This window comes from Ornithorhynchus anatinus, chromosome X1 (genome assembly GCF_004115215.2).
Source record: "Ornithorhynchus anatinus isolate Pmale09 chromosome X1, mOrnAna1.pri.v4, whole genome shotgun sequence".
In the NCBI taxonomy this organism is placed as follows: Eukaryota; Metazoa; Chordata; class Mammalia; order Monotremata; family Ornithorhynchidae; genus Ornithorhynchus; species Ornithorhynchus anatinus.
This window is the reverse complement of record NC_041749.1, coordinates 79,914,650-79,942,552: the sequence shown is the minus strand read 5'-3', so window position 1 is coordinate 79,942,552 and position 27,903 is coordinate 79,914,650. Positions and strand designations below refer to the sequence as shown.

At 48.8% G+C, this 27,903-nt stretch overlaps 1 protein-coding gene across 1 annotated transcript; it reads right to left on the bottom strand.

Annotated features, from left to right (window-relative positions):
* Positions 1–1,246: 1,246 nt before the first annotated feature.
* CES4A (carboxylesterase 4A) lies at positions 1,247–25,961 on the bottom strand. Its single transcript, XM_029051461.2, has 14 exons — positions 25,889–25,961; positions 24,694–24,898; positions 22,525–22,666; positions 17,420–17,553; positions 16,100–16,253; positions 15,127–15,231; positions 14,140–14,244; positions 12,984–13,022; positions 10,136–10,276; positions 7,193–7,273; positions 5,986–6,133; positions 4,998–5,129; positions 1,853–1,925; positions 1,247–1,730 (listed from the first exon to the last, which is right to left on the bottom strand). The coding sequence occupies exons 1-14, from the start codon at positions 25,959–25,961 to the stop codon at positions 1,439–1,441; spliced, it is 1,824 nt and encodes a 607-aa protein (XP_028907294.1). The 3' UTR covers positions 1,247–1,438.
* Between the last annotated feature and the right edge of the window lie 1,942 nt (positions 25,962–27,903).

Sequence of the window (27,903 nt, the reverse complement as noted above, 5' to 3'; positions counted from 1 at the left end):
CTAGCTGACTCAGGGACAGATCACAGCAAATGCTTTAAGAAAGACCCAGAGGAAATCCCTGATCAGACAGACTGGGGAAAATATGAATGGGATAAGCAAGACAGACAAAAGATCTGAGTTTAAGTGGATGACACCACCAGCCCCTCCCCACGCCTGCAGGTTGAAGCTAGAAAGGCAAAGCCAAGTGAGGCGGGTGGAAAACCCAAGATAGGACTGGCCTTGGAGCAGGGAGGTGGGAGATGAGGGGGGAGAGAGGACTCTGGAAAACATGTGAGATGAGAACCGGGGAAGGGATGTCAGTGATCTAGTGGGCAGCTAATTAGCAAAGACATGATCAACAGGAAATTAATGAAGACTCAAATGGCTGGGCTTCCAATTCATGTCTAACAAGCTCCCTTTGGAAAAAAAATAAAGCAATTGGAAGTTGGGAAGAGCTTGGAAACAGCTCTTTTTTAAAAGTCAGGTGACAAATGTGTTTGTAATGCCAGCATTTGAGGATCTAGCATCATTATTGAATACTCCATCACCTTCACTTCCCACTAAGAGGCTGTTAGATACAGGAGGATGAATTGGTCTGATGGACTGTTTTCATTTCAGGTAAGCATATTCCCCGAAGCCAGCTCAGTTTCAGGAAAAACAAACACAAGAACCCATTAAGATCATGACGTCAAAGCCTCTTCTCTCAAAGGGCTGAGTTGGGTAGGTTTTTTTTTTCTTTTCAACAAAAAGAGCCTGCAAATGAGAATCCCACATAGTAAGTCAATCATGAGAACAATAGGTTTTGAAACATAACTCAGAGAAAAGGGACGAGAGGGAGAGTACTAAGGAAATGAGATGCTGCTTGACAACAAAAATGGGAGAGAGCCTGGTCAGTTTGGGTTTGTAATGCAACATAGTTTCCCTCTTTGTACTGGTACAAGTCCTCAGGCCCTAATGTCCAGAGTAGGGGGCTTGGGGGGGGGGGAATCTGTCTCTCCCAAGGCTGCATCTTCTTTAGCCCAACACTCTGCTTTGTTCTCCTGGGCTGGCTTATGGCTATCAGGAAGAAGGCAACTTCAGCTTCCAGCCATGTTCAATAGCAGGCAAGAGGAGGTATGGGGGTGGAGGGGTGGTGTGTGTGTGCGTGTGTGTGTGTGTGTGTGTGTGTGTGTGTGTGTGGAGGGGGGCAGGGAAGGGGAGAGATTGTTCCTCCTCTGAACTAAGAGGTTACACTACCTAGAGACAGAGACCCAGATTCAGAGCCTGATGGAGGAGTTTAGACTTTATTAGGGCCATTAATGCTAATTCAATAGTAGGTGATTATGGCTTTTCATGTACAAAGAGCTTAGACATGACAGCACCAAGTGTTGCCCAAATCTGCCACCTTGTAATCACAACTAGGGGGTCCTCTTGAAGGATGCAGTCTCACTTAGAGGTATCTACTCATTCCAAAGTTTCTCTAATCTCCTCCCCTTTGCCTTTCACCCTGGCAGAATTCAGTTCCCAGGTGTCCAATGGTGAACCAGTTCTTCTCTCTACATTCATTCAGCCCCTCGGTCATGTGGCCCTCTAATTCCGTGAACTCCTTTGACTTTGTGGGGGTCTTTCTTGGCGGATTCTGAATCTTGATCCAAAATTCCACCTGCTTTTCTCTCAGTTTTGCTGCCACCTTTTGGTTGAGATCAATAGCCAAATATTTCTCCTCTTGGTCATAGGGTGGCCAGCTTGTGAGATTGCCACCATTGGGATTTCTGAAAATAGAGAAAACTGCCACTGGACTGGGAGGCAGGAATGATTTGCTTTCATCCCTCCCTGCAACAATACCCCCACCCCCCACCCCCAACACACACATATTTTCCTCTGGGGGACTTACCCTGTCCGAGCAAAGTTGACCCAATATTTCATCATGGTCACACTGAGGCTCTTTTCTGCTTTTGAACAGAAACCTGATGGCAAGAGGTGAAAAAAAGATGTGTCAGGGGCAGGGTAAAGGGATTCCTACACTGGCCATGTCCTAGAGAGGAGGGCCAGGAGTGATGTGAGTTAGTTAGGATTGACCTTTATAATAATAATTATGGTATTTGTTAAGCACTCTAAGTGCTGGGGTGGATACAAGCAAACCGGGTTGGACACAGTCTCTCTTCCATATGGGGCTCACAGCCTCAATACCCATTTTACAGATGAGGTAACTGGGGTCCAGAGAAGTGAAGTGACTTGTCCAAGGTCACACAGCAGGCAAGTGGCAAAGCCGGGATTAGAACCCATGACCTTCTGACTCTCAGGCCCATGCTCTATCCACTAGGCCTTGCTGCTTCTCATAATGGAGGTTCAACCTGCTACTAGGGTTTGCAATCCATCAGAGTTCATCATAATTATGCTACAGACTTTTTACTCTGAATGTCAAAAAATAATCAGATGGAGAATGTTACTTAAATATTAGCTGAAATAGGAATTTAGTGAATAAATTACAGGGATATCAAATCAACCAGAGAATCTAGCATTCACTGAGCCAGTTTACTCAATCAATGGTATTTACTGAGCATTCACTGAGTGCAGAGCACTGTACTAAGCACTTGTCTATACCATATCCCCAATCTCACATATGAGTTTGCCCTCACCTTGCAATAGTAAACCTTCCCACATAAAAATCCCTGCTATTATGTGACTTATGCTATTTCTGCTCCCCCAACCAATCAATCAGTGGTATTTATTGAGCACTTACTGTGTACTGAGAACTGTATTAAGCACTTGGGAGAGTACAATACAATAGAGTTGGTAGACACTTTCCCTGCCCACAACGAGCTAAGTGATGGAAGGCAGAGGTGAGGGTCAGACCTGTGTGGGACATTTCCCTGCCAGTCCTGCGTATCAAATTCTGCCCTGTACAGTCCTGGCTCCCTGGGTAGTAGGAACTGGAGCCGGCACAGCCAAGTGAATGGGGCATAAATGGGTGCCTGCCACAACCCCAAGAGATCACTTTTGTTCAGATGCGGGGGTGCAGATCCAGACTGAGGTGGGCCCAGGGTTTCCAACTAGTCTAGAGAGGCCTGGGAGGTTTGGCCCAACCCTATGTCATGAAAGGGCCAGGATCCTTTGGGAGATTGGGCTAATATAAGATTCACCCTGGGAAGGGCTCAGAATGAACCTTATCCCTAAGAAACCCCAGAACCTTTCCCTTCTCCTGGGAATTCCGGGGCCAAGGCTCACTTGGGTTGGGCTGAATCTCCCTGAGCCACTCCCATTTGGAGAAGCCCTCATGCTCCCCAAGGCTCACCTTCATCTGAATCCCTGCACTTGGGGTCAGAGCAAAGTGGAACTGGCTCCTGGGGGTAGGAAGGAGGGGCACTCCTGATTCTGTTGTTCATTTGCCTGTGTTTGACCTGTCTGTGCAGGCCCTGGACAATGGGTCTGTCCAATGCCAGACCCTTCCAATGCCACCTATTTGACTAGCAAGGTAGAAAGGCAAAATGAGTCCCATTAGGTCTAGGTATCTAGGTATCTGGGGAGACTGAGGAGAGAGAGGAGACACTTGAAAAACAGAGACTGGAGCCTAAGACTGAAAATCCTCCTTGCTTGGTTGGCTGGGTTGGAGTTATACCTTGTGGACCTTTTGGCAAAGCTATGGGCAAAGATCCTGGTAAGCTAGGAGATAACATTTTCTTCACCCATGTCAGTCACTGAAAGAGCACCTAGCATGCTTGCCCAGTGGCCCTCTTCTAACTGGCCATTGGTAAGAGAGTCATCAGATTTTCCTGAGGAAACCAGGAAACTAGCCATTTTGGGAAAAAAAGACTCATTTATAGTCAATCTGTCAATGGCATTTATTGAGCACTTACTGTGTTAAGAGGACTGTACTAAGCCCTTGTGGCAATACAATAGAGGTGGTAGAAATGAACCCTTCCCTCGAGGAGTTTACAGTCTAGTAGGGGAGATGGTCACATGGCCTACTGAAGAGAGCACAGGCCTGGGAGTCAGAAGGACTTGGGTTTTAATCCTGGTTCTGCCACTTGTCAGCTGTTTAAGCTTGGGCAAGTCCCTTAACTTCTCTAGACTTCAGTTACCTCATCTGTAAAATGAGGATTAAGATTGGGAGCCCCATGTGGGGCAACCTGATTACCTTGTATCTACCCCAGTGCTTAGAACAGTGCTTGGCACATAGCGCTTAACGAATACCATCATTATCATCATCATCATGTGAAACAGGGACTGTGTCCATCCTGATTAGCTTGTATCTACCCCAGCACTTAGACCAGTGCTTGACACATTGCTATGTGCTTAACAAATACTATTATTATTATTATTATTACAGGTAGGGGTAGCGGCAGAATAAAAGGATACCTTCTTAAGGGCTGTGGGGCTAGGGTGGGATGAGTATCGAAATGCTTAGCAGGGACTGGCCCAAGTGCATAGGGAACATAGAAGGGAGGGAGGATAGGGTGGGGAGATGAGAAGTGAGTCAGGGAAGGCTTCCTGGAGGAGATATGATTTAGTAGAGTTTTGAAGCTGCAGAGTGTGGTGGTCTGTCAGATATTGAAATGGGAGCAAGTTCCAGGCTGGAGGGTAGGATGTGAGCACACGGTTGATGGCAAAAAAGATGAGAGTGAGGCACAGTAAGTATGTTGGTGTTAGAGGACTGGAATGTAGTGGGAGAAGAGGGAGGTTAGCCAGGATGGAGAGAGCAGATAGAATGCCTTAAAGCTGCAGGTGAGGAGTTGCTTTGATAAATGGTATGAATGAAAAGGTCTGAGCTCACAGAACAGTTGTAGCCTCCTCTTTTCCCTCCAGTGCTTCTCCAGCTTCACCATGGAAAGGCTAGCCCAATATTTTTGAGGTTATATTGACTAGCTGGGGAACTGCAGGACAATGTCCTCTCCCTGGACTCTTGGATTTTTCCCTGCTGTTTATATGAAAAGAAAAGCCATTTCCCAATCTGTCATATTGCTCCTGGGACTCCTCGTCAAGCAGTGAATCAGTAAATTTTTTTTAATGGGGCAACGGAGCAGGCCAGATCTCATCACCTTGTGAGAATGGACGTCCGAAGATAAAGCCAATCTCATCTCCATGATCTGCTTTTACATAACAGGGCTTCACGAGGATCCCTGAACTTGCGTGATGTTGAAACTGGTAAAAGTAGACAGGCAAGCCAGCATCTAACAGGAGACAAGGAGATCAGGTCAATGCCATTTCCTGGAAACAAAAGATGTGAAGCGGTAGGTTCTGCGGGTTGGGACTGATGAGCCGGGCGTGCTTGGCTGACCATCCAGCGGCAGCATTGCCAACTGCTGAGAATGATTTTTACGAACAGTATGAATAAAAATGATGACTTTCAACTTTTTGACTGGCAGATCAAAAGCGGTGGAAAACAGGCATGCTGAGGCATCCGTTCACATAGGGGCAGCCAACCGGACCCACTCATGACAAACTCGGTTAAAATCATTTTCAGTAATAGGCGACCCTGACAACCAGTGAGGAGGCAGTGGCAGGGCTGACAACGAGGCCTCTGGGACTCCTCCTGCTGCTACCCGGGATTGGCAGCTGCCTATATTTACAGACATTGCAATGTTTTAAGGGCTTTACAGACACAACCGATTTACACTCTTTTTTATGGACTGTCCATGAATGTCTGGGTGGCTTGCAACTCTGTTCAGTGGTCAGGGAGCAGCTGAAAGCCTAAGGCGGAGGCTGTAGAATTGGAAGGAGAGTGTGATTTGGCTTGACTGATCCTCCAGGGAGGAGGAACTCACCTGGAGTTTAAATTTAAGCTGAAGTGGGCACTGTTCCTTTGGGGAGAAGGTCCAGGACTCTTAAAGAACCAGGAGGGGCGCTGATTGGGTCTACAACCTGCCGGGAGCCTTGGAACAAGTCAGGAGATCTGAGATGCAAGTGGCTGGAAATCCCCCTCCACCCCCAGCTCTCCAACCTCAGGGGAAATTGATCTGGCACAGAGACAGGTGCCAATTTGCTGGTCTTTAGCATCCCTCAGTACAATTTGAGCAATGAGCTTACCTCGGTGGTACCGGGCTGTTTCAACACTTGTTACCACAAAACTCCCATCAGTGGCCAGGTCCAGAATGAGATTTCGCAGCACAATCTTGTTCTGGATATTTCCTAGGTACTCCTTCATGATCACAGGAACCTGCTCTTCAGTAATATTCTGTAACAGTCAAAAGGCATACTTGATTTTTACCAAGGAAAAGTTCCTAGGAGGCCACTGAAAAAGATTGCCATATAGCCAGGCCTTAAAAATGTGGCCACGAGGGACTCAATGTGGGGAAAATTTCTGAGGGAGAATTTGGGAACATCTCCCTGTATTTACAGTGTTTCCCCAACCTGAGTCTACCAGAGACTCATTCAGCTGGCAGATCAGCTGAGGAAGTAGTCTATATTGGCTCTTCCAAACTGGTGGGAAGGCAGGAAACAGGCTCAGAGTCCAGGAGAAACTAAGCTGCTTCAGCCTTGTCCAAAGTTCTAGGTCCCCAAGTATGTAGTGGTTAAATGCTGCTACTTCTACCTGCCTCATTTTCCCCTTCAGCTTCCACTGTGGTGGCTGCTTTGGCTCATTGTTTCTATCCCTTCCCATCTCTCTGCAGCTCTTCCTTCTATCTCTTCTGCCTTATCACTTCAATCTGGTCTCAAATGATAATCTTAGCCTGAAATGCTCTTTGTCAAATCCCACAAACATGGGCCTGGGTGTTTAGGGTTAAATTAACCACCTGCATGTTTTTGGAAGAAACAGACACCCCATTCCCCATTTCCCTCCCTCCCATGAGGTAAGTCTTGCCTTATGCTGCTCCAGTCACTGATTAATGCTAAAAAAGGCAATTTTCTCAAGAAATTAGGAATGATTTAACCTAATGTCACTAGTAGAGAATGGTTCAATGGGAGTATGGGTGTCACACATTTCTTAAACTGGGGAAAAAGCTTGGCCTAGTGGAAACAGCACAGGCCTGGGAGTTAGAGGACCTGTGTTCTAATCCTAGCTCTACCACTTACCTACTGTGTGACCTTGGGCAAATCAATTCACTTTTCTGTGCCTCAGTTCCCTCATCTGCAAAAATGGGGATTCAATACCTGTTCTCACTCCTACTTAGACTGTGAGCCCCATGTGGGACCTGTTTATTTTGTATCCACCCCAGAGCTGAGTACAGTGCTTGGTACAGAGTAAATGCTCAACGATTACCACAATTATTATTATAAGATTAGGATTTCTTACCAGAAGTTGGCTGGATTTCCAGATCAAATAATATATTTTGTCTCTTTTCAGTCCTAGAAGAGGGATGTGATATTTCATGACCTGTGTATGTAACAAAGTCAGTAATGATTCCAATGAAACATAGAAAGGGAAAAAAGAATGGGCAGAAATTACAGTTGATAGGCAAAACTTTCTGGCCATGAAGGTTGAGGGACACTGGAACACGTATTTTGGAAACTCTTCTTTGGTTAATTTGAAAATAAAGAGTAGACAACTGTCTGTTTGGGATGGGTTAGGGTTAGTCCTACCCAGGGGAGGAGGATGAATGGGATGCCTGCTGGCAAATATATTTTCAAATAGGGAAATTCCTCAAACTGGTTGTATACACCTATTGCCTCCACTTCCTGTCCTCCAACTCTCTCCTTTACCCTCTACAATCCAGGTTCCACCTCCTTCATTCCATGGAGACTGCACTCTCAAGTGACCTTTGACCTCCTTCTTGCCAAACCAAATAGACTTTGTACTTCACTTCATTCTAATCCTCCTTGGCCTCTAGGCTGCCTTCGACCCCGTGGAGCTCTCCTTTCTTCTGAAAACACTATCTAACCTTGGTTTGTTTGTCACAGTCATCACTTGATCCTCATCTTGCCTCTCTGGTTGATCCTTTTCAGTCTCTTTCGAGGATCCTCTGGGAACCCTGCCTCCTCTCCACAATGACTCCCAGGGCTCCTGCTCCTGACATGCCCTGTGTATGGGAGGCCACAGGCAACGTTCCCCTTGATCTCTCTACCAGACTACCAAGTGAAACAAGTGGAGACCCTGCTGCCTTCCCACCATGACATCTACAATGGGCAGGGATTGTCTCTATCTGTTGCCGAATTGTACATTCCAAGCACTTAGTACAGTGCTCTGCACATAGTAAGTGCTCAATAAATACTATTGAATCAATGTGTCTCCATCTACTGGACCACCAGGCTGCCTCCCCAGGATCTCACACCAGTTCTCTGTGTCACTGAGGAGCACCACCCTGGCAAGAAAGAGAAAAGCAGCTGCAGCCTGGCACCGCCACAGAATCTAGGGAAGACTGTGGCAGCTGCTGCTGGAGCTGTCACTGAGGCCATGGTTGTGACTGTGGGCTGTAAGCTGCGAGGAGCCAGAAATTCTGCTTCTCTAGCCACAGTGCCCTAATGCACTTTGTTTTTATTTTGTGGATCTGCCCTTGTCTTTACGTTGTCTTAGTGTTTTGTGTCATCTCTCCTTATGTGTCTGTCAGAGCCCCTGAGGACCAGGAACCATGTCTAATTCCCACCTATGAATTCTTTCTCAGTGCTTAGTTCAGTGCTTTGCACACAGTAAGCACTTAATGAATACTATTACTACTATTACTCTTTCACTGGCTCTACCTCTGCATTCCACTCCCTAATGATGGGTGTCCCTCAGAGTTCTCTTCTGGGTCCCCTTCTATTCTCAATTTAAAGTGGCTCCTTTGGGGAGCTTACCTGCTCCCCTTGCTTTAACTACTACCTCTATGTGGATGACTCCCAAATCTACCTCATTAACCCTGACCACTCCTTTTCTGTGCAGTCTTCTGCCTCCAGGACATCTCTACATGGATGATATCCTGCTGGCATCTCAGGCTCAATATGTCCAAAGATGAACTCCTCATCTTCCCTCCCAAATTCTCTCCTCCATCTAACTTTGCCAACACAGTTGACAACTCCACCATGCTCCCCATCTCTGAAGCCCCAAACCTTGGTATTATTCTTGATTTCTCTCTCTTTTTTAACCCCCATATTCAGTCTGTTGACAAATTCTGTCAGTTTTCTTTTCAGAACATCTTCAGAATCTGTTTTTCCTCTTCATCCAAATGGTCCAGACCCTAATCATGTTCTGGCTCGATTTCTGCATCAGCCTCCTCATGGATCTTTCTGCCTCAAGTCTCTCTCTTCTCCAGTCTTCTTCACTCTGCTGCTGGGAAAAATTTTGAAACACTGTTCTGCACACCTCTCCCTTCTCCTTTGATGGTTTTCTATTCCCCTCCACATCAAGTGGAAACTCCTGACCATTTAAGGTTCTCCATCAGCTCTCTCTGTTACTTATCTACTCTTCATTCTTCTCAAGCTACCCTATTCACTGTGCCTCATAAATCTCTCCCACCTCGGACCTCTTGCCCATGTCCTTCCCCCAGCCTGGAATTCTTTCCCCCTTCAAACTCGACAGACCACCGCCCTCTCCATTTTTAAAGCCCTTCTGAAATCACATCACACCCAGGAGGGCTTCCCTGAGCAATTTCTAATCTCCCCAATTTAAATCCCCCCAACTGCCAATTCAGCACTTTTGTGCCACTCATACATTCTTAACATCCTCTAGCACTTATATTCCTCTTGACTGTAAGCTTCTTGTGGGCAAGGAACACGTCTACCAGCTCTGTTATATTGTGCTCTCCATTATAATTATATTATATAATATATAGAGAACCCTTTTTCCTTATTCCTATCTGGAACTTATTTTAGTGATTATCTCCCTTGCTAGATTGTAAACTCCTGGAGGGCAGGGATGATTTCTACAAATTCTGCTGTATTCTCCCAATTGCTTAATTTAATGCTTTGTACACAGTAACTGCTCAATAAAAATATAGATTGACTGGTCAAGAGGAGGAGAAAGAGGTAGGAAGAGGGACATGAGCAGAGAAGAGAAAGTACTGTTATATTTTTTCGAAATGCTCAGACATTTCCTCCGAGGGGCACAACGTCCTTGGCAAAGGATTCTGGGAATGGCTGCTTTCAGGGCTCTGAGTGGTGAGGGAGGCACTTTGAGCTCCCTCACTGCCCAGGAGGCAGGAATCTCTGGACTCTGGGGTTCCATGGTTCCAGGCCCCAGGCAGACCCTCTCGATCCACCATCCCTGTCATCCCCTTAACAGCCATCCCCAGAGGGCCAGCATGGCTCCTAGAAGGTCTCTCACGTGTGGGAGCAACCACCCGAAGTCCTGGTTGTTGACACCCAGCAGGTATGGGATGCGCAGGAAATCTCCCCGAGCCAGCAGCTCCTCAGGGCTCACGGGGAAAACCACTCCGTCCACCACAGGAGACACAAACCAGATGATCTAGAGGCAGACAAGCAGTGGCATCATGCAGTCAACCAAGAGCCAAGGGTCTGGGTGGGAAAAAGCCTCAGAGTATGGTAAGTAGATGACCACTTCAGGCCAAGGTCAAGAATTTGGGAGCTTGTCCTGCACCTGAGAAGCCTAGTGTGGGACCTATCGGATTCTGGCTTTTGGTCAGGCCTAAGAGCGGTGGTATCATGAAAATGGTAAAGAGAAGAGGAGGGAAGATGGCATAGGCTGCTCAGCCTCCTCCTCCTTCTCTTTTCCTTTGGTGGCAGCAGCAACAGTTCCTACTACTACTACTACCACTGGTACCTCCACTGACCTGGCTCATTTAGGCCATTTCTAGCCCTGACAGCAACTCCCATAAATGAGGCCAGGATGGACCACTTCAGCCGGGGCGATGGTGGTGGCGGCAGCAGCCGCAGCTGGAGCTGTTTCTGTCATTGCAATAGGGGAATAAGAGGGCAGGGAACAGCCTCTTCATGCTTTTTCCAGGCCATTCCATCCCGCCAGCTGCTGCTACCAGTGCCACTAAAGATTTTGCTCCCTCTTCTGCTCTACTGTGGAGGGAGGGATCAGTGACAATGGCGCCAAGTGTGGCTCAATGGAAAGAGCTCGGGCTTGAGAGTCAGAGGTCGTGGGTTCTAATCCCGGCTCTGCCACTTGTCAGCTGTGTGACCTTGGGCAAGTCACTTGACTTCTCTGGGCCTCAGCGACCTCATCTGGAAAATGGGGATGAAGACTGTGAGCCCCACTTGGGACAACCTGATTCCCTTGTATCTACCCCAGTGCTTAGAACAGTGCTTGGCACATAGTAAGCACTTAACAAATACCAACATTATTATTATCTCCCCTCTTCTTTTCCAATCTGCCCCTTCATCATTTTTCTTTCTTTCCCTCCCTGTCTTTGTACCCACACTCTTTTCAGCCCCAGGCACTGAAAGCCCTGCTCCCAACCTGCCTAAGGTCATCAGAAAGAAATCTGGTGGCCTTACCACACAGATCTACATGGGAGACGGACCCTTTGAGTAGGGTTCCTCTGCCCTCTACTGGACACATACCAGTCAGATGCATAACATGCGGATGCTGCAGGGAGCGGCAAGGCATAGTGGATAGAGCAGGGGTCTGGGAGTCAGAAGGTCAAGGGTTCTAATCCTGGCTCCATCACCTGTCTGTTGTGTGGCCTTGGGCAAGTCACTTCACTTCTCTGTGCCTCAGTTACCTCATCTATAAAAGGGCCCAATTGAGATTGTGAGCCCCACGTGGGACAGGGACTGCATCCAATCCGATTTTCTTGTGTCCATCCTAGCACTTAGTACAGTGCCTGACATATAGTAAGCACTTAACAAATACCACAATTATTATTATTGTTATCAGGCAGGGGCTGGTCTGCAGCAGTTGGAATTGGTCTGTGGATCCAAACTCCATCAGTAGTGACTCCAGGAACCCCGGGTAGAATGGGAGCTGAGCAACTTCTCCATCTCAGGTTGGGCGGCCACTGATGTCCCTCAAGAACATCAGATACGCAAACGTATGTGACATCACCTGCATTATTCCAGGCATGCAGCGTGATGTAATCATGTCCTACAAGTCATTTGGTGGAAGTCTGTCCAAGTCCACCTGAACCTAAAGCGTTTCTCTGGAAGGACTCTTACACTGTTCCCGCCCTCCTGCCCCCTTGCTCCAGAATATTCCCTTCCCAGGTCCCTTGGAACATAGGTGCTGCTTCCAAGCTGCAGGACCTGAGGCAAATATACTGGACATAAACATGTCCAGTGGCATATCAGTACCAGACAGAGAGCAGTGTGGCTCAGTGGAAAGAGCCTGGTCTTGGGAGTCAGAGGTCATGGGTTCTAATCCTGCCTCTGCCACTTATCAGCTATGTGACTTGGGGCAACTCACTTAACTTCTCTGGGCCTCAGTTACCTCATCTGTAAAATGGGGATGAAGACCATGAGCCCCACGTGGGACAACCTGATTACCTTGTATCAGCCCCAGTGCTTAGAACAGTGCTTGGCACATAGTAAGTGCTTAACAAATACCATAGTTATTATTATTAGAAAGAGGACAGACCAGGTGAAAATACTACTACTACTACTACTAATAGTTATGGTATTTGTTAAGCACTTACTATGTGCCAAACACTGTTCTAAGTGTTGGGGTAGGTACAAGTTAATCAGGTTGGACACAGTCCCTGTCCCACATGGGGCTCACCCTCTTAATCACCTTTTACCGATGGGGTAATTGAGGCCCAGAGAAATTAAGTGACTTGCCCAAGGTCACGCAGACATGTGGCAGAGCCAGGATTAGAACCCAGGTCCTTCTGACTCAGGCCCTGCTCTGTCCACTAGGCCATGCTGCTTCTCAAATGATAGTATTTGTTATGTGCTTACTATGTGTCAAAACTGTTCTAAGTGCTGGGGTAGATACAAGCTAATCAGGTTGGAAAAGCAGGCTTTTCAGTATAAAACCAGAGGTAGGGCCATGCCACTCCACTCCCATGACAGCCCTGGACCCATTTCCCTCCCAGAACCTGAGCTCAATGGGGTTGGGAAGATCTTGGACCTGCCAGCTTAGAGTTGTGTCTTTTCCTGTCCTGAGGTCGATCTATAGGTCTGGGGAAGAAATGATCCTGCAGGAAAATGACAGTTTAAAACTTTACAACTTCCAGGAATAATTAAGGGAGGAATCAAGAAAGACTCACCTTATTGGGATCTGGGTCTACGTCTATTCTGAAGAATTTCTGTGAGGGAAGAGATAAGGAAAAGGTGAGCCATAAAAAGGCTTTTTGGAGGAAGACAGTGAACACTTCAGTTAGGTCTGGTTTTGATCACACCAGTGAGTAGCCGAGAAAGCGTGAGCGAGAGAGCCAGCGAGCCACATTTATCAATTCAGGGAGACTTTATAAAACCTGAAGGATCAAAATAAGAGCAATGGGAGGATTGTGGCTGTTACACTGTTGTGTTGTACTCTCCCAAGTGCTTAGTACAATGCACTGCACATAGTAAGTGCTCAATAAATATGATTGATTTGGCCTGTCTTCTGCTTGGTGTCCCCAGTGAGTTGTAGGCTCCAGGTAGGGCTGGAAGGAAGTTGGAATCAATCTGAACTTGGCTCCAGAATGTGAAAAAGTCCCAGAACAAGTGCTCCAGGGCAGTGGGGGCAGTGGGCAGGTTGGGGGGGGGGTGCTTTATTTATTGGGGGCTGCAGTGATGGCGACAGTGCTAGACCACAGAGAGGCTGCATCACCTGGCCCTAGGCTCAGCCCTTGCTACCTGTTGTTTCTTTGACTACCATCTGCTGCAACAACCCCACTCCCATTTTGCCTTGCCCTGAGTCCCCGGGCTGTGTCTCTCACTCTTTTTCAGTGGTTGGCCCGCCCCCTCTTTCAACATTCCTGCTGAAAGCCCACTTGCTTACCACCTTGGCCACCCCCTCTCCTCACCCTTTCCCCACCCCCAAAAGCCTACCTCTGGGGTGGCAGTGGCCACCAGCATTCTGGGTAGAAATTGTTTTTTCTTTCAGCATTGGCAGCAGGGGACAAAGAAAATACCACAATTACTTGGGTTGGAGCCAAAGCAAAGTCAATTTACTGATTTTTAACCCAGTAGGGAAGGAGTCCCCCAAGGAGAGGGTGTGGGGAAAGCCTACGAAAGCTCTCTGTGGCAAGGAAGCAGCCAGATTCAGTCAATGGTCAGATTACTACCCTTGGAGGTTTAAGGAGGAGAGTAGAGGGGAAATCTCCAGCCATCCTGAGGAGGGATTGATCCAGAGACAAAGGATTTCCCCCTCAGAGATAGGACCATATCTTCAAGCCAGTCCAGTCCCTAGACCTGGTTGGATCTCAGCTCTTCACCTACCATCTTCCTTGATGCCTTCACAAGCTGTCTTTCAGGTTTCTCTCTCAGACATTGCACCAGGTCACTGGAACTGCTGTTGTCACATCCAGCTACCTTAGCTATCTTCTGCATTTAAATCAAACAAGAGAAATAAACCTGTTACTCTCTTCCACCTTTTCCTTCTTTCCCCAGCTTCTGTGGGTCAAATGGTCAAATGAGCTTTCCTTTAAGTATAGGTTTGAACTGGGTGAGAAACAAATTCTCTTACTCCCTGTAAAGAGTCTCCTAGGGCTGTCCCCCTAGAAGGAATATGGGACAAGCTAACCCTTGCCTATGCTGGGAAAGACCAAAATGGAAGAGTGGGGATGGCTGAGGATTAATGAATTTGGAGAAGTTAGTAGCAGCCCCCAACTCCCTCACCTCAGCTGCTCTCATATCCCTCACTCAGCCCCAGGCTGTAGGATCTGTCCCTTAGGTCCTTACCCCTTTTATGAATCCAAGTCTTGCACTGAACCCTGATCCTGGAGGACACTAGAGTAATGTTTGTAAACCAGCGGGATCTCTAGTCTTGTATTAGTCACTGAGCATGTGAGAAATAGACCCTTAAGACGCCAAGGCTGGAAGTGGAGCATTGCTAAACATCACCATTCTTCCAACTGTCTGGGTTGTGGTGGGACAGGGTTTTCCAGAGCAGCTGATTTCAGGGGTCCATTTTCTAGACAAAGCTTCTTTGGATCATTAACTATTTTCTTTTCCCTGGGGCCAGGTTAGTCTGGTTAGCATTGTGTCACAGGTATCATCTGAGTGCTCCTCTGTGTCTGGTCTCAAGTAGCCTGACTCACTTAACCTTGCAAGGTCCTAATCTCTCTGGACCACAGGTTTCCCTGCTGGGTTGACATCCTTCTGGAATTGTTGGGTGACTGCTTTCCCTCACACTCCATGGGGACTCAAAACCTCAGGGCTTGCTGATCCAAAATATATCCCAACCCCCTGTTCCACAGCACTTACTTTGGCGAGCTCCAGAGGCCGGTATGTTATGAAGGGTTTGATCAGTGCAGTTCCACTCTGGGAAATGGCTCGGTGGAATAGGCCTCTGGATAAAGGGGAAAGCATCTGTGGGAACCCGGACAAAAGAGGGGGCAGGTGAGAGGTTGCCCTGGAAGCAGGGATGATGATCAGAAGACTTAGTTGGAGATCTGGTTGAAGGCCAGAATTCCTTCTGAGAACCCGAGGTCCTAGTTTACGGTGTCTTTGTGGAGGTCCGATGGAAGCCAGACCCAACTAGTCGGGCGGTCACCACCCTTTCAGCTCTGAACATCTACCAAACTGGAATTCTCTCTTCTCCTCACCACATTGCTGGGCACTAGATCCAACCAAATCCACCAGCACATCATTCCTATTTTTGCCCCACCTTCTCCTGTCCTTTCTCTTTCCCTCTTCCTTCCCCACTGATACTTGCTTTAACACAAGCGGTTTTGTTTTTGATAACTGGCAAATTATTATAGAAGTTTAGCTGATTGTGCTGCATGTAGATGTCTTGCCTGTGGTGGGGAGGTCTGGAGAAAGGGAGAGGTGAGTTATTTAAAAAGCAGAACTTCTAAATTCCAAATATGGTCAAATTCTCTCCCTGTCTCTGCCTTCCTTCTTTGTCACCTCTGCCTCAGCCTCTTCTCATTTCCTGCATCTCTCATCGCCTCCTTTTACACCCATGTTACTTGTCCAGGTTGGGAGGTAGCATGGCCTATGGAAAGAATATGAAACTAGCAACCAGGAGGACTGGATTCTAATCCTAGCTCTGCTGTTAGCTTGCTATGGGACACAACACTTGACCTCTTTGGGTCTCCGTTTCCACATCTGTAAAATGGGGGTGAGATACCTCCTCTCCCTTCATCCTAGACTGTGAGCCCCACTTGGGCCAAGAACTGTTTTCAGAACTCGAGAAAAATTCTCTTTCTCAAGAATTCCTAGCACCCCAACTTACAAGAGCAGAAATGGAGATTCCGCCTGCCGACTGCCCAAAAGCTGTCACACACCCAGGGTCCCCGCCAAAGCCTTCAATGTTCTCCTGGATCCACTGCAAAGCTGCCACCTGGTCCAGGAGTCCCCAGTTTCCACGAGCATGGACATCCCCAGTACTGAAAGCAAGAATGCCCAGAAGACCATCATCACTACCTTTCATAGTTTAATAACTGAGCACTAACAGAGAACCTGATGTCAACCTAGGTACTGTGAGTTTGACAAAGTCTTTTGGGGAACCATAGAGAAACAGCGTGGCCTAGTGGGAAGGACACAGGAGTGGGAGTCAAGAGACCTGGTTTCTAGCCCTGATTTTGCCACTTAACTGCTGTGAGACTTTAGGCAAGTCACTTCATTTCTTCTGTGCCTTAGTGTCCTCATCTATAAAATGGGGGTGAAATACCTGTTCTCCCTTCCCCTTAGGCTGTGAGTCTCAAGTGGGACAGGGACCATGCTGGACCTGATGATCTTGTGTCTAGCCCAGCTCTTAGTACAGTGTTTGACACACAGTAAGTGCTTAACAAATACAGTTATCACTATGGTTGTTCTTATCTAGGCTCAACCCATCCTGTACATGTGCAGTTTGTTCAGCCCTCTCCATGAAATGCCTAGTTCAGATCCCACCCTGAATTCCATCCTGATTGTACCATACACTTCTCCATCTCACCAACTACACTGGATATTTTACCAGATCTCTCCAGGGCTAGTGACCCCAGCAATCCAGTTAGTTTACTCTATGTGAGGGCTCAGCCTCCCTAGAAATGACAGAGGGCAGGTCCCCTCTGCTGGTGACCCAGCAAAGCAGGATTGATGTGATGGTCTCTCCCACCCACTCTCCCAGCCTGGCACAAGCCTCTTCTGGCCTGCTGGGCTGCTCCCTCACTGGCCCTCCATTTCCAATGAAAGTGTGGGGGTGGCATTGGCACTGGGGATGGGGAGAAAATTGAGCTGGTTCTTGGGCAGACTGGATTTAGCCATGGGCTGTACTCGGTCAATTTTGGTTCCATTCTAACAGCTGGCCACACTACCTCGGTGGAGCTGCCCTTGATCTCTATCCCTAGGCTGTCCCCTGAAATACCTCTGGAACCAGCCCACTAGCCAGCTAATTTTTAAGGATCCAGATTATATTTTTGTCAATTCTTGTTGGGAACCATGTCTTTGGCAGATTCTGTGCAGGGTCTAGTTCACTTTTAGAACACAACTAAATGCAGTTCAGGTGGGAACCCTTGAAGATCCAAGAAGCCTCTCTGCCTCCAAGTAGGATGATGCTTATCCCGGCTCTCACCTGAGGAAGCCGAAGACTCCCAGCCTGTACTGGATTATCACAACAACCACATCCTCAAAGGCTGATAACCAGGCCCCATCATATGTGGAAGCTGCTCCTACCAGGAAAGCCCCTCCGGGGAACCAGACCATCACCTGCAATGAGAAGAAGCAGAGAGAGCTATTCCTGGGAGAAAAATGACTTAGAATCCCTTCTTGGGAAATGTGGCATTCCCATTCCCCATGAGCTCTTTCTTTTCCTTCCCCAGCCATCAGTCTGTCCCACTCTTTCTGCAGCATGACTGTTTCTTACCTTCTCTTCTCACTCCCTATTCCCTGGAGCAGAGGTTTACTATGTATCAAACACTGTTCTAACCACTGGGGTAGATAAAGGTAATTAGGTTCATTCATTCATTCATTCAATAGTATTTATTGAGTGCTTACTATGTGCAGAGCACTGTACTAAGCGCTTGGAATGTACAAATCGGCAACAGATAGAGACAGTCCCTGCCCATTGACGGGCTTACAGTCTAATCGGGGGAGACAGACAGACAAAAACAATAGCAATAAATAGAATCAAGGGGATGAACATCTCATTAAAACAATAGCAATAAATAGAATCAAGGTGATATACATTTCATTAACAAAATAAATAGGGTAATGAAATATATACAATTGAGCGAACAAGCACAGTGCTGAGGGGAGGGGAAGGGAGAGGGGGAGGAGCAGAGGGAAAGGGGGGAAAAGAGGGCTTTCATTCAATAGTATTTATTGAGCGCTTACTATGTGCAGAGCACTGTACTAAGCGCTTGGAATGAACAAGTCGGCAACAGATAGAGACAGTCCCTGCCGTTTGACGGGCTTACAGTCTAATCGGGGGAGACGGACAGACAAGAACAATGGCAATAAATAGAGTCAAGGGGAAGAACATCTTGTAAAAACAATGGCAACTAAATTGCTGACGGGAGGTGAAGGAGGGGTAGAGGGGGAGCAGAGGGAGCAGAGGGAAAAGGGGAAGCTCAGTCTGAGAAGACCTCTTGGAGGAGGTGAGCTCTAAGTAGGGTTTTGAAGAGGGGAAGAGAATTAGTTTAGTGAAGGTGAGGAGGGAGGGCATTCCAGGACAGCGGGAAGACATGGCCCAGGGGTCGACGGCGGGATAGGCGAGAACAGGGGACGGTGAGGAGGTGGGCGGCAGAGGAGCGGAGAGTGCGGGGTGGGCAGTAGAAAGAGAGAAGGGAGGAGAGGTAGGAGGGGGCAAGGTGATGGAGAGCCCTGAAGCCTAGAGTGAGAAGTTTTTGTTTCATGCAGAGGTTGATAGGCAACCACGGTAGGTTTTTAAGAAGGTGAGTGACATGCCCAGAGCGTTTCTGCAGGAAGATGAGCCGGGCAGCAGAATGAAGAATAGACTGGAGTGGGGAGAGACAGGAGGAAAGGAGATCAGAGAGAAGGCTGACATAGTAATCCAGCCGGGATATTATGAGAGCCTGTAACAGTAAAATAGCCATTTGGGTGGAGAGGAAAGGGCGGATCTTGGCAATATTATAAAGGTGAGACCGGCAGGTTTTGGTGATGGATTGGATGTGTGGGGTGAATGAGAGAGCCGAGTCAAAGATGACCCCGAGGTTGTGGGCTTGAGAGACGGGAAGGATGGTCTTGCCATCCACTGTGATAGGGAAGTTAGGAAGAGGACAGGGCTTTGGAGGGAAGATGAGGAGCTGAGTTTTGGCCATGTTGAGCTTTAGGTGGCGGGCAGACATCCAGGTAGAGACATCCTGGAGGAGGAGGAGATACGAGCCTGAAGGGAAGGGGAGAGAACAGAGACAGAGATGTAGATCTGTGTGTCATCTGCATAGAGATGATAGTTGAAGCCGTGAGAGCAAATGAGTTCACCAAGGGAGTGAGTGTATATGGAGAACAGAACAGGGCCAAGAACTGACCATTGAGGAACCCCAACAGTTAGGGGATGGGAGGGGGAGGAGGAGCCTGCGAAGGAGACTGAGAATGAATGGCCAGAGAGATAGGAGGAGAACCAGAAGAGGACGGAATCCGTGAAGCCAAGGTGAGATAAGGTGTGGAGGAGAAGGGGATGGTCTACAGTGTTAAAGGCAGCTGAGAGGTCGAGGAGGATTAGGATAGAGTAGGAGCCATTGGATTTGGCAAGAAGGAGGCCACGGGTGACCTTAGAGAGAGCAGTCTTGGTACAGTGGAGGGGACGGAAGCCAGATTGGAAGGGGTCTAGGAGAGAATTGGAGTTAAGGAATTCTAGGCAGTGAGTGTAGACAACTCGTTCGAGGAGCTTGGAAAGGAAGTGTAGTAGGGAGATAGGGTGATAACTGGAAGGGGAAGTGGGGTCGAGAGAGGATTTTTTTAGGATGGGGGCAACATGGGCATGTTTGAAGGCAGAAGGGAAGAAGCCATTGGAGGGAGAGCGGAGGTCTCTGTGGGGGAGTAATACAGATTTGCAGGGAGAGAGAGTGTGAGAGAGGAGGCACGTGAGAAGGTTATGGTCTGAGAGAGGGATTTCAGAGTTGGTGAGGGAGGAGACAGTGCAGCGGTAGGAGATAAGGAGATCGAGGGTGTGACCGAGTCAGTGAGGGGGCGAAGTATGGTGGAGCAGGAGGTTGGCAGAGTCGAGGAGCGATAGCAGGGGGGTGGCAGAGGAGTCACTGGTTACATCCATGTGAATGTTGAAGTCTCTGAGGATCAGAGTGGGCAGAGAGAAGGAGAAGGAAGGTGAGAAAGGGGTCTAGGTGGTTGAAGAAGTCGGTGGTGGGACCAGGAGAGCGGTAGATGACAGCTACAAGTATCTGGAGGGGGTGGTAGAAGCAAATGATATGGGCTTCAAAGGAGGGGAAGGAGAGGGAAGGGGCAGGAGGGATATTGCGGAAGCGGCAACGGGGTGAGAGAAGGAAGCCGACGCCTCCTCCCTTTCTGGTGAGTCTGGGGGAGTGGGAGAAGGAGAGGCCTCCGCTGGAGAGAGCAGCAGCGGAGGCCGTGTCGTCAGCAGTGAGCCAGGTTTCCGTAAGGGTGAGGAGGAGGAGAGAGCGGGAAAGGAAAAGGTCAAGGATGAAAGGTAGTTTGCCTGTAATGGAGCGGGGGTTCCAAGGCCACACTTGAAAGTAGCTGTGGGTGCAAGGGCCGGGGGGGAGCGGGGGGAGGGGAGGGTTTGGATGGGAACGAGGTGGCGGGGCCCTGGACGGGGAGCAGGGGTGGAGGGGCCCTGGACGGGGAGCAGGGGTGGAGGGGTGGAGGTGGGACAGGAGGACAGGGATGGGGCGTGGGTGGGGAAGAGGGAAGGGGGGAGGGTGGGAGGAGGGGGTTTGGTGGGGAGGAGCGTAGGGGGAGGGGGAAGAGGGGTGGCGCTGGTAAAGCGGTGTTCTAGGGCAGAGGAGGCGGGGGGAGGGGGGGAGGAGGCAGGTGAGAGCGGGAAAGGGCTGGTAGAGAGAGGGGAAGGGGAAGGAGAGGATTGGGAGGGGCAGATGGGGGGTGTGTGTGGAAGGACATGGTGAGGCCAGAGAGGTAGGTGGCAGCACTGACAACATGCGAAAGCGGTAATATAGTGGCATGTTACAATAAAATAGTATTAATAAGCGGGTGATGACCAGGATCGGGGGTCGACTTGACTAAGGGTCGACATGATCAAAATCAAAGTCAAAAGGCCAGTGGCAAGGAGAGTCCCGGGGCTCATGTCCAAATGTCTCTGAGGCGGCGGCAGGGGCCCTGAGGGTGCCTGGGGTGGGTTGCAGGCGTAGGCGGCGGCTAAGGTAAAGTAACACGGTGAGAACAAGGACATCGTCGCCCGGGGCGGGGGCAGGGGAGATCAATCATTTCACGGGGGAAGAGGGGGTGAGGGCTTCCCAAAATGGCCGCTTCTGGGCGGAGTGGGGGGAGGGCGGTTGGGGAGTACAATGTCCCCGGGCCCGAGCAGGGGAGCACAATGTCCCCGGGCCCGAGCAGGGGAGCACAATGTCCCCAGGCCCAAGCAGGGGAGCACAAAGTCCCCAGGAGCACAATGGGAGCTGGTGGCTGGGGGTCTGCGGGGGTGGGTGGTGGGGGGAGATACTTAGTGTCAGAGTCCTTGAGCGGGGGTGCAGAGGTCCGGGTTCCAGGGCTGACTGTAAGCTCAGGGGCAGGTCCTAGAGGACTGATAGCGTGGCTCCAAGGAAGCGGAGGTCTCGACACAGAGACCTCGACACAGAGAAGCGGAGGTTGGACACAGTCCCTGTCCCACATGGGGCTCACAGTCCAAATAGGAAGGAGAGCAGGAGAACTGAGGCACAGAGAAGTTGAGTGACTTCCCCAAGGTCACACAGCAAGCAATTGGCAGATCTGGGATTAGAACCCAGGTCCTCTGACTCCCAGGCCCATGCTCTTTCTACTAATCCCTGCTGCTTCACCCTGAATAACTTTTTGAAGAAGGAAATGATTGGGGTGGAGGTGGGGGAGTTCCCCTCTGGCACCCTCCAAACTTTCTCTTTCTAAGGGGAAACTGCCTCTCTCCTCCCTCAAAGCTCTGTCTCCCAAGCCCTAGGCTTTTAATTTTACAGGGGAGGTTCTGGGAGACAGGCTAGGCAACAAGCTCATTTCAGGATTAGAGACAGAACACAGGAGCCTGGACTCTCAAATAGGTATGCTAATCACAGATCACACTTCCATCCTGCAGGGTAACTGCTGTGGGGTTACTGTAATATATTTCACCTGTCTGAGGGGGATTGGTCCAGGCCTGGCACCCCAAAGTACAGCCCCGTTCCTGGGATGGGGAAAGATGACATTCCCCTCAAGGAGCTGGTAGCCTTTTGCATCTGTAGAGCTGGCTGCTACCTCTGACCTCCAGGCCCCAGTCTTTCAATTCCACAGATGAGACCCCCGCCCCTGACAGACCGAGGTCGGTGAATCACCGGTGGCAAATGGGGTAACAAGCCCCTGCTCAGACCAGAAGCAGCCCAGGAGCCCTGACCCTCAGCCCAGAGCCCTAACCACTAGACCATACTCTCATCTCACAGAGCAACTCCTACGGTTTCCGAGTTGGGTCAGAAAGAGGTGGCGGAGGCGCAGTCGGCACCTGACACTGAGGGGAGAGCTGGACCCCAAGCTAAGGCTGCTGGGAACCTTTGGAACCGGGCTTACGGGCAACTTGCTCCTTCTGTTTGCATGGGCCGGAGAGTACACATTTAGGTACAGACAATCCTCTCCAAACTTCAGCCAGACATAGTTCCTCCTGTTTGTGAAAATCATGGATGCAATCTGTCCCCAGGACTCTTGTAGACACCTGAAAGATAAAGAGAGGAAACCTTCTGTGGAAACAGTAGAATTCTCTCACTAAAATGTTTTGAGAGGCCAGCCATAGAGCCAGTCAGGCCCTCAAATGAATGCAAAATTAGGCCACATGCTGGAATCAATCAGTGGCATTTATTGAACACTTATTGTAGGCCAAGCACTGTACTAAGCACTTGGGAGCGTACAATACAATACAGTTGGTAGACACATTCCCTGTCCACAAAGAGCTCCCAGTCTAGAAAAGGAGACAGACATGAAAATAAATGACAGATAGGTACATAAGTGCTGTGGGGCTGAGGGTGGGATGAATGTCAAGCACTTATAGGGTACAGATCCAAGTGCTTAGGCGATGCAGAAGGGAGAGTGAGTCTGGGGAAAGAGGACTTAATCAGGGAGGGTCAGGATAGATTCTGACCCAGACCTTCACGTTTTTCAGCACTTCTGTATATGTCTACAAATTACCTAATTCTAATTATTTCTTTACATTAATGTCTGTCTCCCCCTCAAGACTGTAAACTCATTGTGGGCAGGGAATGTGTCTGACTCTGTTGTGTTGCATTCTCCCCAGCGCTTAGTACAGTGCTCTGCACACTGTAAACATTCAAAAAATAGCATTGATTGATTGATTCCAGCAAGCTGTGTACCCACTGCCAGCTGCTCTGAAAACCCTACTTAAAACTCACCTCCTCCAAGAGGCCTTCCCAGACTGAGCTCCTCTTCTCCCTCTACTCCCTCTGCCACCCCCCCTTTACCTCTCCGCAGCTAAACCCTCTTTTTCCCCTTTTCCCTCTGCTCCTCCACCTCTCCCTTCCCATCCCCACAGCACTGTACTTGTCCGCTCAACTGTATATATTTCCATTACCCTATTTATTTTGTTAATGAATTGTACATCGCCTTGATTCTATTTAGTTGCCATTGTTTTTACGAGATGTTCTTCCCCTTGACTCTATTTATTGCCATTGTTCTTGTCTGTCCATCTCCCCCGATTAGACTTTAAGCCCGTCAAACGGCAGGGACTGTCTCTGTCTGTTGCCGACTTGTTCATTCCAAGCGCTTAGTACAGTGCTCTGCACATAGTAAGCGCTCAATAAATACTATTGAATGAATGAAAGGAAATGTTTAACCAACTTCCACCAGTTATACCAGAAAGACCTGGGCATTGCTTATCTATCTTCCCATGCTGCATTCAAAGCTGTTCACTGCCTCCCCAAATTGTTCTGGGTAAACAACTGATACCAAAGATTAGAGCAAGCCCTGTCTTACAGCCTAGCAGGCACATGATCAATCAGGGTCTTTGCCATGCCAGGAAGCATCAGTGTAACTGATGCCTAGGGACAGACAGAGGTGAAAATGTGAGCTTAGTGGCCCAAGGGCACATCAATCAATGGTATTTAATAAGCACTTACTGTATGCAGAGTACTGTACTAAGCACTTGGGAGAGTATAGTATAAAAGACAGGTTCCCTTATGTTGGTATTTGTTAAGCGCTTACTATGTGCCGAGCACTGTTCTAAGCGCTGGGGTAGACATAGGGGAATCAGGTTGTCCCACTTAACCCCACCCAAATTTAGGGGACAGTTTTCCTGGGGCCCACTCCCAAAGGGGTCAGAGTGGAATGCCGAGATCACATCCTCTCTCAGAGGAACAGGGTTTTATTGCAGATGAGGCCAGAACTACCAATTCAGGCCCCACTGAGGCTTGCAAGGGATCCATCAATCCTCTTGGAAATATTCCAGTTCTACTGATGGAGGATGTTTCTCAGCCCCAAAGAAACAAGCTTCCCGTGGGCCAATTGGGAAGAGTTTGGTCTGGATTAGGGTCAGGAGACAGCTATCCCTGGGTCACTGTCACAAAACCCCCCTAGACGCTGATTTCGTGATCCCTGAAGGCTCTGTCCGGCTGGGCTGGGCTGGGGTGACAGCAGCCTAGGGTGAAGCCAGCTCTGTATCAGCTGGTCTCTCAAGGTCTTGTCCACGTTCTGAGCCTACAAGAGGACCATGGTTTGAAGTGAGGTGCTTACGAGTTGGGGTAGGTGGTTGCCTGCCTCACTCCTTCCCAAGGCTCAGGAGGCTGCGGAGGAGCAAATCTCAGGGACCCCAGAGGGGGCTTGGCAAAAGGGACTCCCAGATAAACATTGACGGGTATTCCTCTGATGCAGTTGGTCTTGCCCTGGAGCACCCCATACTGTGTCACTACCACAGGTGGGGTAACTTGTCCTGTGTCACCTATGGAGGAAAAGAGAAGAATCGGGAGATGAGTCTGGAGGAGGCAGGAAGGGCTTCCGTCTCTTTCGCTCATCATGGAATCTCACAGGCCATCAACTGGAAGAGCCCTGGGACTCTTTCATCCTGACCCCTGACCCCACCCAGAGGCTACTTATTCAGCCAAACCGATGTAAGTTTCAGACACCGTCAACCCCTACTTTTCACTTCCAAAAAAGGATTTATCCTTTAATCTTGTGAAATGGCAAGCACCAGTCCCAGCCTCTGCTCCTGTTGGGAGCATTTTACAATATAACTAGTAGAGGATGAAAAAATATCTGGGGAAGACTTTCAGAGGCTGTTCTTATTCCTCACACCTTTGCAAATCTTTTCTGGCATATTAGTAGCTTAGTTAGTCATTGCCCATCTTGGAAGGCTCACCCACCCCTGCTGGGGAAGCTCCATCTCTTAGTTATTGCTGCCTCTGCCCTTGAATTGTGCTACTGAGGCAGATGCCATTATGAAGTCTTCTCGAATACATGACAGATGGTTCTGTATATAAAGTAGCTGAAGCCATCTCTCTGAGTCACTGTCAAATACTCTGGCTCAGAGATGGCTCCCAAATGGTGATTGGCTGGGAGGAGCTGGGGGCAGGGACAAAGGAGACCAGGAAGGAGGAGGAGGAGGAGGAGGAGGAGGAGGAAGGGAAGAATGAAGAGACATCTGGATGGTCATACCCCAAGAGCTTGTAGACACTGGGATAGATGGGGCAGAACCAGCCCTCACTGGGGGCCTGGGAACCTGGGAACCTGGCTGCGGAGGGGACAGTGGGAGCACTGACAGGGGATGAGGAGAAGGGCGAGGCGGGAGTCAGGGCAGGGACAAGGGCAGAACATCCAGGGCCCAACCAGTCTTTTCTGCTAGTTGGCAATTAGGAAAGCAGTGACTCTCAAAGAAGGAAAAAAAAAATTAAAATATCAAGACCTGCTAAACAAAGGGATTTGAGAGTCTTACCCCCAATCACCAGAGCTGGGGCACAGATGACAAAGGCCAAGCCCAAGAGCCACAGCATCTTCCAGGCATCCATCTAAGAGATTCAGTGCTTCTCAATGGACCTGAAGCTCTTGGAGTGAAAGGTGAGAGCTGAACTGGGGTAGAACCAGAAAGGGGCTGGCTTTTATATGGCCTCACACACGGTCATGGCTAGATAACATGAAGTCAGCCCAACTGATCTTTGAAACTCCGCCCCCAAGAAGCTGCACCACCTCTTCCCAGTCAAGAGGTAGGCAGCTGTCAGACGTTCCTCATAGCAGGAGCCTCTAAATTGCCACTCCAAATGGGCTCTAGATGGCCAGCAAGTTCTTCAGACTTCACCTGTTGGATTTTTTACAAGGCTTGATTAAATGGAGCATTTCTTTGCCTACAAACATCAGATTTTTGACAATCTCTTAGAATCAGAGATTTCAAGGATTAGAAGGGACCTCGTGAGGTCAGAAGTCATCTAGCCTATCTTCCCATTTCCAGGCAGGGCCCCACTTAAACCTCCCTAGAATCACAACAAAAATCTCTGCAGTGCGGAAAGATTTCCAGAGACAGGAGGCTCCATCAGTGCCAGGGACGGGGGCCAGCCCATGGTGTTTGGATACCCTGGGCAGATTTTTAAAAATCTCCCCATCCAATTAGGCCATGGCCTAAGGTGCTGCAACTGATGTCACCTTGGGACATATGCAAGCTAGATCCGAGACCTAAAATATGCCTTCTGTACAATTTGCAAAGTTCTCAGCAAAGTTCTATGTGAACACAGACAAATATGCTTTTCTATTCAGTTGTACATTCTTAGAGAAGCAGCATGGCCTAGTGGCTAGAGCATGGGCCTGGGATTTAGAAGGAACCTGGGATCTAATCCCTGCTCTGCCACTTGTCTGCTGCGTGACTTTGGGCAAATCACTTAACTTCTCTGTGCCTCAGTGACATCATCTATAAAATGGGGATTAAGATTGTGAGCCCCATGTGGGACAGGGACTGTGCCCAACTTGATTACCTTGTTCCTACCCATTCATTCACATTTATTGAGCGCTTACTGTATGCAGAGCACTGTACTAAGTGGTTGGGAGAGTACACTATAAAAATAAACAGAAACATTCACTGCCCACAGTGAGCTGACAGCCTTGTCACTTAGTAGAGTGTCTGGCACATAGTAAGTGCTTAACAAATACCAAAATTATTATTGCTCAACAAATGAAACTACCCTAAGGAAATGGCACCCCAGGCTGTAGCCTGGTTGACCCACATGCGCTTGGGCTGGCCCTGCCACTAATGACCCTCACTGTCAAAAAGGTTTTCCTTATGTCCAACCTGAATCCATCATGCTGTGGTAAAGCCCTGGTCCTCTGGTCTTCTTTCCAGTGAGCAGCTAGTCCTCCTCCGCTGCAGTGTGACAACTTGTTTTATGTTGGGAGGAAGTGATTAAGCTGCATTTCAGACTGGGGGGTTGGAGGGAGGGCAGCCACCCAGAGTTGGGGGTTTTAACATACAAGGAAAGACTATGAGATGTACAGTATTTAACATTCAGAATCTGGAATCACAGTTAAAACTCACTCTGGGGATTAACATTTTAGGGAACAGCTGGAATGGAGAAGTGTTGGGCAGCCGACCTGAAGATAGATATGGAGTGAAGGCTGAACAAATAAAGGAACACTGGTTTTTAAGAGTTTTTAAAAGTAATTCTGTTTGAATGAAGTGCTTTCAATGGAAAACGCCATATCAAATAAAGAAAACCTTTTTCTTTTCCTCACCATTCTTAACAAACCAAGTTTCTTTAACCTTTCCTCCACCCTCCTGCTTTTCAGGCCTAAAATCATCAGTCCATTCCCTGCCTCCAGGCAGCACTGGGCCTCCACCTTTCCAAGTGGGTAAGTGTGGCTCTCTCTATTAAAATACAAAAGCTATGTCAACAGAACAGGAAAGAATCCCCAACTCTGTTTATATTCTGAGGCAACTGGAAACAGACAGACCTGGGACCTGCTTGG

Excerpts from the sequence above, each read along its gene's own strand:
- CES4A (XM_029051461.2), bottom strand. The coding sequence starts at position 25,961 with ATGGATGCCTGGAAGATGCTGTGGCTCTTGGGCTTGGCCTTTGTCATC. Across the intron at positions 14,245-15,126 it reads GGCCTCTGGAGCTCGCCAAA|AAGATAGCTAAGGTAGCTGG; the intron begins GTAAGTGCTGTG and ends ATTTAAATGCAG. Across the intron at positions 7,274-10,135 it reads TCGGGTGGTTGCTCCCACAC|GTCATGAAATATCACATCCC; the intron begins GTGAGAGACCTT and ends TTACATACACAG.